General features: G+C 42.5%; 1 protein-coding gene across 1 annotated transcript in view; it reads left to right on the top strand.

The window, feature by feature from the left end:
* Window positions 1–14806, top strand: part of col9a2 (procollagen, type IX, alpha 2) — a 20410-nt gene continuing 5604 nt past the window's right edge. Inside the window, exons 1-20 of the mRNA XM_080864065.1 lie at window positions 1–247; window positions 1387–1461; window positions 2275–2310; window positions 2407–2469; window positions 3951–4004; window positions 4358–4393; window positions 8844–8867; window positions 8997–9050; window positions 9145–9198; window positions 10685–10735; window positions 10836–10892; window positions 10982–11035; window positions 12425–12478; window positions 12597–12650; window positions 13128–13181; window positions 13297–13350; window positions 13513–13566; window positions 13666–13719; window positions 13818–13871; window positions 14577–14621. Of these exons, the coding sequence (XP_080720191.1) occupies window positions 176–247; window positions 1387–1461; window positions 2275–2310; window positions 2407–2469; window positions 3951–4004; window positions 4358–4393; window positions 8844–8867; window positions 8997–9050; window positions 9145–9198; window positions 10685–10735; window positions 10836–10892; window positions 10982–11035; window positions 12425–12478; window positions 12597–12650; window positions 13128–13181; window positions 13297–13350; window positions 13513–13566; window positions 13666–13719; window positions 13818–13871; window positions 14577–14621 (1053 nt within the window). The 5' untranslated portion in view covers window positions 1–175. The remainder of the gene's footprint in view (window positions 248–1386; window positions 1462–2274; window positions 2311–2406; window positions 2470–3950; window positions 4005–4357; window positions 4394–8843; window positions 8868–8996; window positions 9051–9144; window positions 9199–10684; window positions 10736–10835; window positions 10893–10981; window positions 11036–12424; window positions 12479–12596; window positions 12651–13127; window positions 13182–13296; window positions 13351–13512; window positions 13567–13665; window positions 13720–13817; window positions 13872–14576; window positions 14622–14806) is intronic.

Below are 14806 nucleotides of genomic sequence, written 5' to 3' on the forward strand. Positions count from 1 at the left end.
ATCCTGTGGGCTGTGCACACAGCACCCCCGACCTCCCCTCCTCCTCCTTCTTCTCTGACAGCTTTGCTCCACCAGCTCTGCACTGTGCCGGCCTTGAGAGGAGTAAGGGAGCAGAAAGAGGCACTAGAAGAGAGGATTTGCTCAACCGAGGAGAGACGGACAGGGGAGAGGGACCATGGCTGCTCTCTCTGCCTTGCTGAAGACCTGGGTTATTCTGCAGACCTTGTGCCTGGTTTTGGCTCAAGTGGTGAGTGGCACAGAAGAGCTCAAAACTTGATCGGGGCTCAAGGGTTCAGGGGGTAAGGGCCCTCGGTAAGGGTCCAGTCGGCTATGGATATCTTCAGGTGATCTTGTAGGTTTCGTGCCATCTTGGGCTGGATGAAGGGATTAAATAACCACAGCATGGAAGCAAGGATATAATGTGATGAGTACCCAGCTTTATAGAATGAATGTAGAAGAAAATGATTTTCAGGGGTGGAAGCTATCTTGTGGATCTTTCATGGATCACCCTTATCGTACACGGACTCTTAGGTCTTTCTAACCACGGCGCCCCCTCTTTTTTAAGGCACGGATTCATCATTACCTAGGCTACCTTTACAGGGGCCAAGAGGAGCACTATTTAACCAAGAATGATGGGATTTATTTTTTCAGTTTTTGGGGGGTCAAATCTTTGCAGCCATGCCAGATTTAAGGGGGGGAAAAGTCAGTGTGCACTGACACCGACACACAAACTTTGTCCACTGAGCGTGAAAGCTGTTATTCAAACAGACACCTACACGTTATCTTCTGGACTTACAGGAGTTTTCACTTTCAAGGATCATTCTGTGTTTTGTTTTGGGGGTTTTAACACCTGAAGAATTCAAAGTGGGATTTATTCTCTTATCACTTGATGGACTGACCCTTGCAATAAAATGTTGTTCAAGACAGGCAGTAGGATGGAGAAGTAGGGGGGTGGGTTGGGTGGGGGTAAACAGTGCCAGTCTTTTAGCCCTTCCTCCCACATTCCTCCTCGATCCTTTGTGTTTACCTCCTCAAAGATGCCAGTTTTATCATGTTATTTTTGTTGCAATGCTCCATGTTAAACTCACTCGGCTTTCAGAGTTGCCCACCTTAACCTGCAGTAACCACTCCGATATTTGGTTCTATGATGGAGGGTTAGGTTATATTTCCTTATTTGGGAAAATAAAACATACATCAAATGTGTTTTCATTTTTATAAAAATCCATGAAAATTAATATCCACTATGATATTACAATATATATTTAACATCTGTTAGTTATATATTCCACAATGATACTGCATCCTGATTGTTGCTACAGGCTACTGCACAGAGTGAATTAGTAAATGTTGCTGTTTGACCTTTTTTCCTCTCTGTCTGTGTTTCAGAGGGGTCCACCTGGACCTCCGGGCCCGCCAGGCCCACCCGGCCCCTCTGGCACTCCTGGGTCAGATGGCATTGATGTGAGTATCCACACAGGTTTGCCAAATAGGTTTTCCCACAAAGCTCCTCATTGTGCTGGAGAAATACCAAATCAGGAGGTGTGGCGCAGTACTGAATTCATACCAGCAGAGAGCACTGCAAATGAAAACACCGGCACAAAAGAGCTCTGTTCCCAGCAGAGAGAGGGGTCTTTGAGAAGAGATCCTTGCCTCAGACCCGAGTTTGGGTCACAGTAACGTGATATGTGCGAGTTACTCAAAGGGTTAACAACAGGCAAAGTTGTGTAAATGTGTTGGAAACAGAAGCTGCTCTAGAGCAGTGTGGAGATAGCATGCTTTATGGCTCAATACCAAATCAAATGTAAAAAGTCTCTTTTTTATTAGCATTTTAGCCAAAAAACTATTTTTAAAAGGCTCTTTATCTATCAATAAACGGTGTCAGTCTAGCATGTTATTAAACCTGTCACTCTTTGCTCACTCATCCAAAGGCTTAACAGTGGGATCAAAGCCTGATAGAAAACGCAGCCAGTGTAGACACACTTCAGAGTCCATCTAAAGATTGCTTATAATATCAACACTGGAGCAACTGATTAACATCTGCCCGTGCACCTCTCTGTGCTCAGTACAGTATATATTTATGTGGCACATTTTTCTCATGCTGTCTCGTGAAATTTGCCACGTGATAAATCTTCCTAAATTCATTTCTATGAGGCGATGCGTAGCAATGAAAGGCATTTAGGTGATGAATATGATACAGTTGTGAACACAAAGGTGTAACCATGGCGTGTACTGTATGTTTAGTTGGGTTAACACATGCCCTTTGTCTATCTGCAGGGAGAGAAAGGGCGTCCCGGGTCACCTGGCCCACCAGTAAGTCTGTACTGTCACGGTGCCAGTTTAATTTTGCAGCAACTTTAACTTGTGATTTACTTGAACACGGTTTTTACGGTGTGGATTTTGCTGTAGGGGCAGAAGGGAGAGCCAGGAGAGCCAGGTCCTGACGGATCACCCGGGGAGAATGGCATTGATGTAAGTAAACTGTGTGCATGAAATGAAATGAAAAAAGGAGAAAAACTTTTAAAAATATTGCTTCCAGATTTTGAACTTCAATTTTGAAACGTATTTTCACAAGTTTTACAGCTTTTCCTTCAGACAAACACCTCCTCCATGGCCATTCATACGATGCCAAAGTAATTAAATGATAGATTTCTGTAATTTTGTGCATTTACTTGTTACAACTCAAGGCCAAAGAGTCATGCTGACAGGGTTTTTTCATTTACTACAGCAGCGTTTCTTTATCATGAAGAAAAAATGAGACATACTGTTGAAATTGTGCTTCTTTTTCATTCATATTAAGATATCCATTGATTAAATGTGTAGTTAGATTTCTCTACATTGACAGAAAGGGTAGCTTCACTGATGTAAGAGCAAAACGGGTTGTTTGTGGCCTGCGATGTAAAATAAGTTTAACATCCCTGCACTAGAGGCTCAGTCTTGTTTGTTGTCCTATATCCTGGATGATCTTTACAACATGCTATGTTTGTGATAGCACAGTCTGAGCACCCACAGGTCAGTGTTTTGTAGCCAGGATATCAGGTTCAAAGCTACTACCAGAAGTTTTAGGACTACATTTCACAAACTCAATCCCTCTTCTTTGCTTTTAATATGTTTACCTCCATGCAACCACATCATGCTAAAATATGACTAGATAATAAAATACGCACTACAAGTGGTCTGTAAAAAGAAACCAGAAAGCTTGATTTTGTTGTACCTCACAGATTATTCATTTTTTTTATCCAGGTATCTGTTTTAACAGTGCTGAAAGGGGCTGGTTAATATTATTATTTTTTTCCTACATATTTACACCAGGTTTTTCCCCAGCTTTCCACAGAGAACATGAAACCTATCGAGAGTGGAGTTTGTCCAATTGTCATTGGAATAGATCAGTTTACATAAGAGCTTAGAATATTAGTAGGTGTTGATGACGTTAATCTGGTCTATATACTACACATTACTTGTTTTGCTCATGTATGTTTGTTTTAACTATAAAATAAGAGGCATATTATTATGGCATTGCAAGTCCTAACTACTGCCACTGTGCAGAGACAGAGACTCGTATATAACTGTGTCCTAGCTTTTTCAATTTGAGTTGCTGCTTCAGATGGAACTTGAGCATCAGTGCCAAACGGTCACATGCTAACAGAAGCACAAACACACACACACACACACACACACACACACACACACACACACACACACACACACACACACACACACACACACACACACACACACACACAAACCAGGCATTCCTCAGAGGTTAAGCCAGTAATCTGCCCCGGAATCTCAGTCTCAGGTTTGTTTCCCAATTACTTACCTGAACCAAGTCAACTTTGATTAAATGTGAGGTTAACCCTCCTGTGATGTTAATTATGTTTCATTTGTGACGGTTTTCAGTATATACTGCATAGCACATCTACCCGATTTCATTTCTTTCTGTTTGCCTCCAGGGTTTGATTGGAGCAAAGGGTGACCGAGGTCCTATCGGGAGACCTGGACCAAAGGCAAGTGTCTAAACCTTAACCTAAAAAGATTATTAGTGCAAAATCACAATTGTGCTGCTGTTCTGTGTGAAATCTGTTTGTGCTGCTGGTGGAATACTCTGAAAGGTTCAGATTTATAGAAATATAAAATCTCTGGGTAATGTTCCCTATGCCCTGTCACTGTGATGTTGAGAATGACGTCGAACTCCTGCTTGCAGGGGAAAGCGTGAGAATCGCTGTGTTGTTAAGGACTTTCTTTCATTCATCCTGGTGTGCTGTTTTCATTTCAAAAAGATATTGTCATTGTCATCTATATGTGTAATAATACCACAGTTAACCATCACAGATATGTTACTGATTTCTGTTGTTTGCAGGGTCAACCAGGTCCAACTGGTGAGCCCGGAACTCCTGTGAGTAAATCAATTTTTAACTGTCACTTTTTTTGGTTTTTGCAAACCTTTTAAAAGAACTTAATATACAAAATGTCAACTCTAGTTTTCTGACAACTGCAGTTACAATGTAGCATCATAAACTGTACACAACAAACAGACACCATCACTTATTTCTTTGCATTTTACAACCCTGAGGTTTTGACTTTCCCATCCTATGAAACCATTTCTCCTTTTTGTTTTAGACAGAGAGAGTAGCAGATAGGGACTCATGACTCGGTGTAGTTAACAGGTGCATTTCTAATTCACTGTGGGAAAACAGAATGCCAGTTCCAGGTATTAAGACACAGCCTATTCAAAGAGAAGCTGAATAGCTTACCCCTTGAAGCTTATTTATATTGCTGTGGGAAATCTTTGTAAAGCAGATATAATCTGCTTAAGTGGCCATTGCCAGCTTGCACCATTGGGCATTATATATTAATTAACTTGTGATCACATCTTGGTGTTTTTTTTCCCCCTTCATGGGTTCCTGATCTTTGTTGTGGTCGTCGTGTTTTTCCGATTCTTCACATTGATTCCAATAATTTTAGCGATCTCCCTTTAGGATTTGTTTACATCTGTAATTCCGCATATGGAGGCTATCATCATCATCTTATAATCAGTGTTGGGAAGGTTACTTTTAAAATGTATTCCATTACAGAATACAGAATACATGCCCCAAAATGTATTCTGTAACGTATTCCGTTACGTTACTCAATGACAGTAACGTATTCTGAATACTTTGGATTACTTAATATATTATCATGCTTTTTACAACAACGTGAATGTACTATTGCTGTGTGATTCATTACTGTTACTGAAGGTCCGCGACTCCGAACTGTAGTAAAGGGACCTCTGACTAATACGGCGGGGTCCCTGTCGGCTCGTAGCCGAAAAATAGCTTTACTTTGTTGTGTGGGTCAACTTTTCTTGCGAGAGACAGAGAGAGGCGTTGAAAGACTGCTCCAACGGAACTTATTGTTTTCGGAGGAAAACACGAACACGGTGTACAGTCGAGTCTTAATAGCTTACTTACAACTGGGCTCGTCAGGCACTCTTCTTGGCTGCAGTGGTTATTATTATATTTACATGCTTCCAGCTCCCGTTTTTTCTCAATGACAACTCGTACCTTTCCATTATCCTTTTTTCTCCCTCCTCGCGCTCACAGACCCATAACGTGTATGGCAGTCCATTCTCCCTGCAGCACGGACTACACTGCCCATGATGCTACATTCTTTAGGGCTATGCCTGTAGCATTCTGCCTGTTAGCTTAGCACAACAACAACGAAAAGGCGCTCTCTCACCCAGGAAACACACAGTCGCAGAGAGAGAGCGTCGCCCTGTAACCATGGCAACCGTAACGCTGCCCCCTGGAACAACAGAACGTAGCTGTCAAACAAAACCGAAACAGTCCTGACCCGCGACAAAATGAAACAGGAAAGTACCGTAGTGTAATCCATTTATTTCAACAAAGTAACTGTATTCTGAATACCACCTTTTTAAACGGTAACTGTAACGGAATACAGTTAGGGGAGACCGGGGATAGTTGTAACGTGGGTCAGTTGTAACACTTCCAATTTCTCCAATCAGGGCTAAGTTTCAAATGATGTGACTCATCCTGTGCATGCCCAACTCAGTTCTGCTATCACATGTGAAAAATCAGCACATTTTGTCAAACACAGACAATTTAACACGAAAAAAAGTAATTTGTATGCCAAAAAGTAAGTTTTTCTACTTTATTTCAATTTCTAATAGCATTATCTGCTTTGCAGTTAAACTCATCAAACTTGAATTATGTTATTTGTATGTCTATGGGGATATATTCTGTGTAGGTCTTTAGTGCTAATGTTTTAGCCGTTGGCTGTAATGTTAGCGAGTTCATGGCTATAGGAGTCTGGGTCAGTTGTAACAGCAACAGTCTGGGTCAGTTGTAACAATAATGCAGATGTTACAACTTACCACACTATTACTTTAACTTATATTAAACAAGTTGGGGCAACAACATCAGCAGAGAGAGGTTCACTGGTCACATTTGTATATGCGGTTAATGCCATTGGCAACACAATTCCTCCACTGTTTGTGTTCCCACACATACATTATGCAGACCTCTGTGTCAGAGATGGACCAGTAGGAAGCACTGGTAGTGGAAATAAGTCAGGATGGGTGCAAGAAACAGATTTCCTCATCTTTCTGAAGCACTTTGCAAACCACACCAAGGTAAACCCTGAAAAAAATAATGGAATTGCGATGCTGGTGAACAACTACATTTTTTCAGCTTCATTGTTATGTTTAAAATTGGTGCAAGAGCTGTAGGTTATAATGCCCACTGAGCCAATGAGGCCAAACTCAAGGAAGACCAACCAAAATTAATGAAATATTCATTTGCAGAAAATTCCATAATTTGTCTTTTTTGGGGGGTTGGAATATGCTCAAAAGCTAGATTTCTGCATTCTGTCACACACACACAGAGCTACATAAATGGCTCTAAGTGCATTCATGTGTTGAATAAACAAAGATTACATGTTAATGTTTTGTTAGTACCCTTATTTCATTGTGTTACATTTTACCCCAGGATATGTTACAACTAACCCAGACTATGGGGTTAATTGTAACATTTCACTCTTTGTGTTTGAGACCATACCATGCAATGGGTAACTGTGCTGCAGAGAAAATAGTTGCACTATTTAATAGCAGAGACATGTAAATACTTTGCATTACATTTTGAATCCACTACCTTAAAAGAGCTCCAATTTACAGACAGAAATGTCTGTAGACAGAAATGTCAAAAATGTTACAACTATCCCCGGTCTCCCCTACTTATATTTTGTATTTTGTATTTTGTATTTTAAATACGTAACGGTACATGTATTCCGTTACTCCCCAACACTGCTTATAATGAGGAAAATTATTATTATACTCTCACTGATTCATTCAGAAAATGTGTTGGAAAAAGCAGCCAGAAATGCACAGGAGCAATCGACGAGACAAGACACAACAGTGGTTGCAGATTATGTTGCAGATTATGTACAGAAATATTTAACAGTCCACGAGGGCTGGCTTGCTTTAAGTGGTCGTGTGAGAAACTGCAGTTTTTGGCACTAAAGATTTTCAGCCTTCAGAGGTTGCTCTCCACTACTTATATGCAAAGCCAAAAGGCTTTTCGTGTGGCTCCTATATATCATTCATTTCATTTTTTTCTGTTCAGTTACTCTGAGTGATGAATAAGTGATACCCAGTATTTAATATGTATTATGATTGGCACCATTCGAAACACTACCCAGTGATGGAAAGGAAACAACTCATCTCTTATATTATTTTATGAGGCAGCCATGCAATTTACTGCCAGGGACCTTCAGTCAAAATGTTTAGATAACACTTTTTTCTAATATCTCTATTTAATCTGTTATGCATGTATTCGAGAGACGTGCAATATCTGACTTTCTAACTGATCTCTAACAGCTTACTGGATCTTGTTGTTGTAGATCCAGTAAGCAGTTTGAAACCTGGAAATTCCCTGAGAACATAACTATCAGATAGAGATTAGAATAGAATAGTTTCATAATATACAAGTACATTCATGTAAGGCTGTATTGAAGTTCAGTGCTTGAGTAACTGTGCTCTCTGTATATTAATATAAAATGACTAATTGGCTAACATTATCTCATAGGGCTCTCGGGATACTTAAGAAATGAGTTATGATTGACTGAATTAGGCATTCTTTGCGAGCCTGCTCAGTTCTCTAACAAACATATTGCAACACAGCTGGTTTTTTAAGGCAGCCTCCTTAGTGCCTTTTAGGTCACGCATGAATGCCTGACCAGCTGTGCCTCAATTTGGGTTCAGTTTATCCAAATGTGCTGTAAGATTTCTGCAGCTGACACGAGCCTGATGCAATCCTTAATAAAGGAGTCACACTCCATATTGTCATTAGATTCAGCCATTCCACACAAGCGATCATGAAGCATCAGCTGTAGCAGTCTTTCGCCACTAGGTGGTGCTCGATGTCCATCTATTGCACATCTTTGTAAGTCCAGCGTCATTCAATGTCATGCTTGAGCACAACACTATTAGTTAATCCGTTATTTAGCGTTAACAGGCGTACTGTCTGGGGGCTGTGCCGTACACCCAGCTGTCTTACGCTCCACAGACAGGAGATCCAGCCCTGTGGGCTGTTCTTCCTCCAAGAAGGCTTACTTACTTAATTACTTTGTTTATAATTAATTCCAAGCAAAAGACACAGCAAACACAGACTGATCGTGTTCTGTGTCTTTGTTCCTGAGCGCTATTTAACCTGCACTGACACTGTACACACGCATTACTGAATTCCTGCATTTGTTTTTAATTGGCTTTTGGAAACATTAATTGATACTCTGATGGATTGGTTCCACTTGTTACACAGTAATTTAACCCCTTGTCACTTTTGTCCACACAGGGACCTGGCCTTCCAGGACTGGCTGTAAGTAGCTTCTCTGGTATTGTGCAGTTGTGCCTTCAACTCTTTAAAGTGTGGCAATAATTTGTCTCTGGTGGGATAAGTACATATCATCTTGTTTGTCACGCTCACTAACATAACTGTCCTGTATAGGGTATTCCAGGCCCAATTGGTCTCCCTGGTGAGATCGGACCAACTGGACCAAAGGTAAGGAAACTCCAGCTTCAGTTTATTATGGGGGCCTTTGTAACTTCTCAGAAGCTCTTAGTCACAATTTCTTACTCTCCTCACAAACATTTAGGGTATCCTTGGACCACCGGGACCTCCAGGACTTCCTGGACCTCCGGGCAAGCCGGTAATTGCGAGGAAAAATCGTATGAATTGTCATCTTTCTTTCTGACTCTATGTCACAAAGATCCTCGAGCTAAACACAAAACCACCTTTTGAAAAGCCTGTTTTTAAAAAAAAAACCATACACTAGTGTATCATATGTAGGTTTCCTTGTTGTTGTAGATCCATTAAGCAATTAGAAATCTGGAAAGATAGCATAAGCAACAGCCATTAACTGAAGCATTGCTTAAGACAGCAATCTCAGCATGTCAGCTGGTCTCAGTGCCTGCCACATCAGCTGATGCTCACCTGTGCATCCTATTAGCAAGTCTGATGTAGGGCATGCTATTCAAGCTGCTCCAACCGGCATAAAGTTCATGCTGCTTCTGCAAGCCGCATTGGGCCTAACATCTACTTCTACAATAGCGCCTCTATTTTATGCTATTTTCTGACTTATTCAGCGTCACGTTCTCTGTTGTTGGTGTCTGCTCTGGTCTTGATGCTACGCTATATGCTGTTAGGCCTCCTTAGCATGTGTGGTAAGGTTCCAAATATAAATAGTGCAGATGGAACAATTAGCCTGATATTAGTAAATGTTACATTAACATAAAAAATAATACCTGTTTGAACATGAAATATTTTATAATTGTATTGTTTACTTGCAGAACAGTTCATAGCGCTCTAGAGGACAAACATTCACAACGCCACTGCCTCATCCCAATTCCATTACACATAAGCACTAAAGCGCTGCTTGAATGTACTCAAAGTTAATCCACAGAAAGGATGTCACAGTAAACAATACATGAAGGCACTGAGACTGGTGAGATCGGCTTTAAAAACTTAATAAATAAGCTACCGGGAGTTCATTAGGCTTAATCAGGCGTACATTTTCATCAGTCTAATTGTTGCTGACTGAAATGACTGAATGAGATCACAGGCAAGGACATACTGCTGATGCCATGCTTAATGCGTGCTCTATCCAGCACACAGTTAATGTTGGCGTGTGTGTTTTTAATGCGCCGAATGGTAACAAAACACCAAGCGCAGCCAGAGATGACTGCTGCTTGAACAAGTCCCAACAGACACTAAGTGGTGATGCACTAAAAACAGTTTTAAGAGGTATGCTTTTAAGTCATTTTCCAGCGGCGTATGAACTCTCCTGTGTGCATCTCTGTGATTCCAAGAAGGGGAGGGGGGTGCTTCATTGAGAGTGATGTTCCCAGCCCAGGGGAGTGTATTTGTTTAGCTTTAGTGCTGTCCTAGGGTAAATAAACCCCCATTAGATCAGTGGGCTGTCTCATCTGGCTGTTGCAGAAATACATCAGCACCTGTAGAGATACTTTAACTTTCTAACTCAATCTATAAACAGAGAGGGGGAAAAATGGAGGAAGAAATAGATGGAGTGAAAGAGGGAGAGAGTGCTGGCTCAGCTTGGGAGGGTGGTAGACGCAACTGACTGCCAACTGTGACTGGGTGACTTTGCTCATCCATGTATCTGTCTGTCTGCTTAGGGTCCTCCAGGCAAGTTTATTGTTGGAGAAGAGGGTAGTGCAGATTTCGAGGTAAGATCTAAAGATTCCTCCTCTCTTGCAAATCTATTCTGACACAACTTCACATTTTATAACCCATACACTGCATATCCTTCTCACTATCTTTTCCCAGTGTCCTCTCAACTGCCCAGCAGGACCTAAAGGCCCACAGGGACTGCAGGGAGTCAAGGTGAGTAATCTGTCTGTTTCAGGCATCAGTGATCGTTTCGCATTACCAAATTATTATGACACCATCCTGCCTAATTGTTTCCCCTCTAGGGACACAAAGGACGTGCCGGTGCTCTCGGAGATCCTGGCAGCATTGGAAGACCGGTGAGCTGCTACAATCTCCGCTTGAGAGGATATGCGCGTGCACTCAGACACCCATACGTGTACATGCCGTACAGTTGCTTTTGCACACTCACCCACCGTACAGGACCAAGGGGAGGCGAGGATTAGCTCTAATGAAGCCCCCTGAGGCACATGACTGGCATTAATCTGGCTGCGATTAGTCAGGCCTGGCCCTGGCTCTGGAGTCAGCACGCAGCAAGCCAGATGAAAGGGGTGGTGAGGAGCCAGGTACATGAAGAGTTGGATGAGAGAGTCAGGGTTAGCGCGGGCCTCTCACCTCGCTGTATTAAGCAGAGCTAATGAGCATACTGTGGGCTCCAAGGGAGCGGCTAGCCAAGCCCCAGGAATTAGCCTCTGATCTTCCCACACAAGGAGCTTTCTGGCAGCGCTTGCTTTAGATGCTCAAAACACTCAACGCATCAAGCAAGCGCTCCTCCGAGGCCGACCAGTATTTTAAAGGAGCTGCCTGGCTCTCTTTTCTTCTAAAACACAATGAAAGCTGTTTACATCCTCACCAGTTGTTTAAATGGATACCAACAGGGTTTGCTGTATCACTGATGCCCACGTGATGCCAAAGATGGAGTAAGACTATCAGATTTATCTTTAAAGTGCGGAAAAAAAAACAAGAACTTAATGAACCTGCTGAGGATGGCGAGCAAGATTCTGGAAACCCAGCAAAAATAATATTTCTTTATTGGCATATAAACAAATGGTTTGAAGTGTCCAGTTCAGGGGTCGCATCATTAAAAGGCCAGGCTAATAGACTGCTCAGGCTAAACTGAGTGTTGATGAAAAGTGTGTAACTTCAGCAGGGAAACAATTAGGCCAGCTTAGCTTATTGTTGAGCTGAGCATCTAACTGAGTTCCTAAATCCTCCCAGTAACGCGAAAATCTCCCTGATTATGTTTGTTTAATCCGTGGCCTTCTGGATATGCAAAAACAAGTCGTGCTTTCGGGGAGTAACAATTGGCGCTTTGACTATTATTCCCGGTTTGCCCAAGATTTCAGTCTTTATGCTAAGCTTATCCCGACTTATCCCAGCACAAGAGCGCCATCGAGTCTTCGTTTCCGCCCCTTTAACAGTCTTGGCAAACCCATTATGCGCTGATTGAACTGCTTCAGGTGCTGAAGACCACCAGAGGATGGTGTGAGCAGGCTGCAGATCATCGATACATGCAGATATCAGAAACGGGTTTCAATGAGATTTTTTGGTAAATGTTTGCAAGTCAAACATATAGAGACAAAACTAAATGAAATCTGTGGTTTGATTAAACGTTTTTCAAGGTTTCACAATTGCTTCCCGGCACATATGCTACAGGGCGAAGCACATACTTATTATTATTAATAATCTTTTTTTTTGTTCTTCATCAGGGCCCCAAGGGAGAAGTTGGCATCTCTGGGGAGCAGGGCATCCCAGGACCTTCAGTATGATGATAATTGAATATTTATAATTTTCATATTATAATCTACATAGTATCATCTCAAATAGCCATTTCTTGTGGACAACGGTGTCTGTCTTACCATAGTTTGCCTCTCTTCTAAGGGTCCCATGGGTCTGAGTGGTTATCCAGGAATGATGGGTCCCAAAGGAGAACCAGTGAGTACTACACTCAGTTTATCACATATAAAAAGCATATTGGCTTTTTGTTTTTCTCCCTCTTTCTCTCTCTCTCAGTACTGCTCTCATTCTTAGATGAGCACCAAGGAGGCACAGCCAGACTTGCTCCCACTCTACAAACATCATCCATTACCAGCACTGGGGACATATGGAAATGATGCTAACACAAATCTCTCTCCCTCTCTAATGAGTTGGGGTTGTCTGGGTCCACGGTGCCTCCATCTGTAGTTAATGATCCGCTGTAGCCATCCGTCTTACTGTTAACATTAGCCACGTTAGCCAAGTTAGCACCCCGGCTTAGTGCCAAAGCAAGAGTGCCTGGCTCTCTGTGTAGCTCCCATTAAAGAAGTGAGTTAAGCTCTAATTATCCCTTTATCACAATGAGTGGTAGGCTACCGCGACTTAGCTCCCTCTCTGATCCGAACAGATTGATGGCACTTTGTTGTTTTCCCTCAGGGCCCTGGTGGGTACAAGGGCATCGGCGGACCAGTAGGACCTCCTGGGCCACCTGTAAGAACGCACACACTTAAAGACACGCAAATACAAATTCAGCTACTCATATAAAGAGGTATATTCATACACTGAATTCACTAAGGCAACTGTGAGTCTGCTCTTTTCTTTTCAGGGTGAAGAAGGACCTCATGGACCACCTGGAGAGCCAGGCGATAAAGGAGACAAAGTGGGTGACTCTTGTAGTGGTTTCCCTGAAAGTTTTTTTTTTTGTCAAGGCAGTGGTGTGTGTAAAAAAAAAAAAGAAGAAGCTATTTCAGAGCTTGAATGGAGGCAGCGATACTGATGTGTGCCGTGGCTCTACTGAGGCTGATTTCTTTATCTTCTGCAGGGCAGCCGAGGTATCCAAGGCCCACAGGGTGCAGTTGGCAAAAAGGGAGAGAATGTGAGTGAACGCACTTTTGTTTTTTCAGGCCACAGTTGTGGAGGTGCTTGGCAAGGTGTGCCAAATGAAGTCCACTGACTCATCTGCCTGCTTTTTCAGGGTCTGCCGGGTATTGATGGGAAAGATGGCACACCTGGCATTCCTGGAATCAAGGTAAGTGTGTGCCAGCAGTGATAATGATGAGTAACTTCAATCGGAGGTGAAAAAAACAAAAACATTAATTTATTCTTCTTCTGCTCTCATTTATGCAGGGTGGCCCCGGTCAGGCCGGGATGCCCGGTCCTCCTGGTCCTCAGGGAGCAGCGGTGAGTGATCATTCGACGGGGGCGTGCGTGTTTTGTCGGAGAACTGTTCGACAACGCCGCCAAAAAAAAAAGCACATGCAAATAAACAGTCATTGTCACTCAGACCACGTAGAAGCGCAATCTGTTCTTCTCTTGAATTCAACAAAGCCAGAACACAGACAAGGGAAACCAGCTTGAAGCGGTGTGTAAAATTTCGGTGTGTTTTGTTTTCTGGGCAGTCATCCAGGTTAACAGTGACCCCGTGACCCATGCTGCTTTAGAATAAAAAGCACCTTGAAAATAGCATTCTCTCTTCAACCGCAAGCAATTTATCACAATCAGACCAGTGGGTAGACATAAGTGTGTGTTTCTGACTAACGGGTAATGGAGCATGAGATGTGCACTGCATGAGATGCTGCGCGGTCACTGCAGTGACACTAACACTCCCTAAAACTCATACACTGCAACTTAGCCTGCTTTATGTCAAACTGTGATACAGCAACCACACACACACACACATAACATCACTGCAAGGTCTACAACTGTGGCAATCACACCACAAGCCTATTTTTACCATTATCATTATATCAAACTGCATTATTACCGCCAACTGCCGACGCCTACGTAGCCATGTGCATTTCACGCTCGCGTTCCTGAAACGTGTCTGATGTGCAGATATGTAGCTTTGATTAGGACTGTTTTCAGCATTGTTTATTCCATCTTCAGGGATTACCTGGCAGCCCAGGAGCTAAAGGTGGACCTGGAGCAAAGGTATACCTTCTACATGTTCATACTGCAAGTTTGAGATAATGCAGCCCGGGGTATGTACATGAATTCCCTGTGAGCCAAAGCTTAGGCTTCAGACTCCTCTAAACACCAAGTTTCCAGACAGTGCTTCCACTCTCGTCTCCATATGTCAGTGGGAGTGGATATTGCTAACATTGCCATTTTAGACA

This window comes from Rhamphochromis sp. 'chilingali', assembly GCF_963969265.1.
Source record: "Rhamphochromis sp. 'chilingali' genome assembly, chromosome: 17".
NCBI classification, from domain to species: domain Eukaryota; kingdom Metazoa; phylum Chordata; class Actinopteri; order Cichliformes; family Cichlidae; genus Rhamphochromis; species Rhamphochromis sp. 'chilingali'.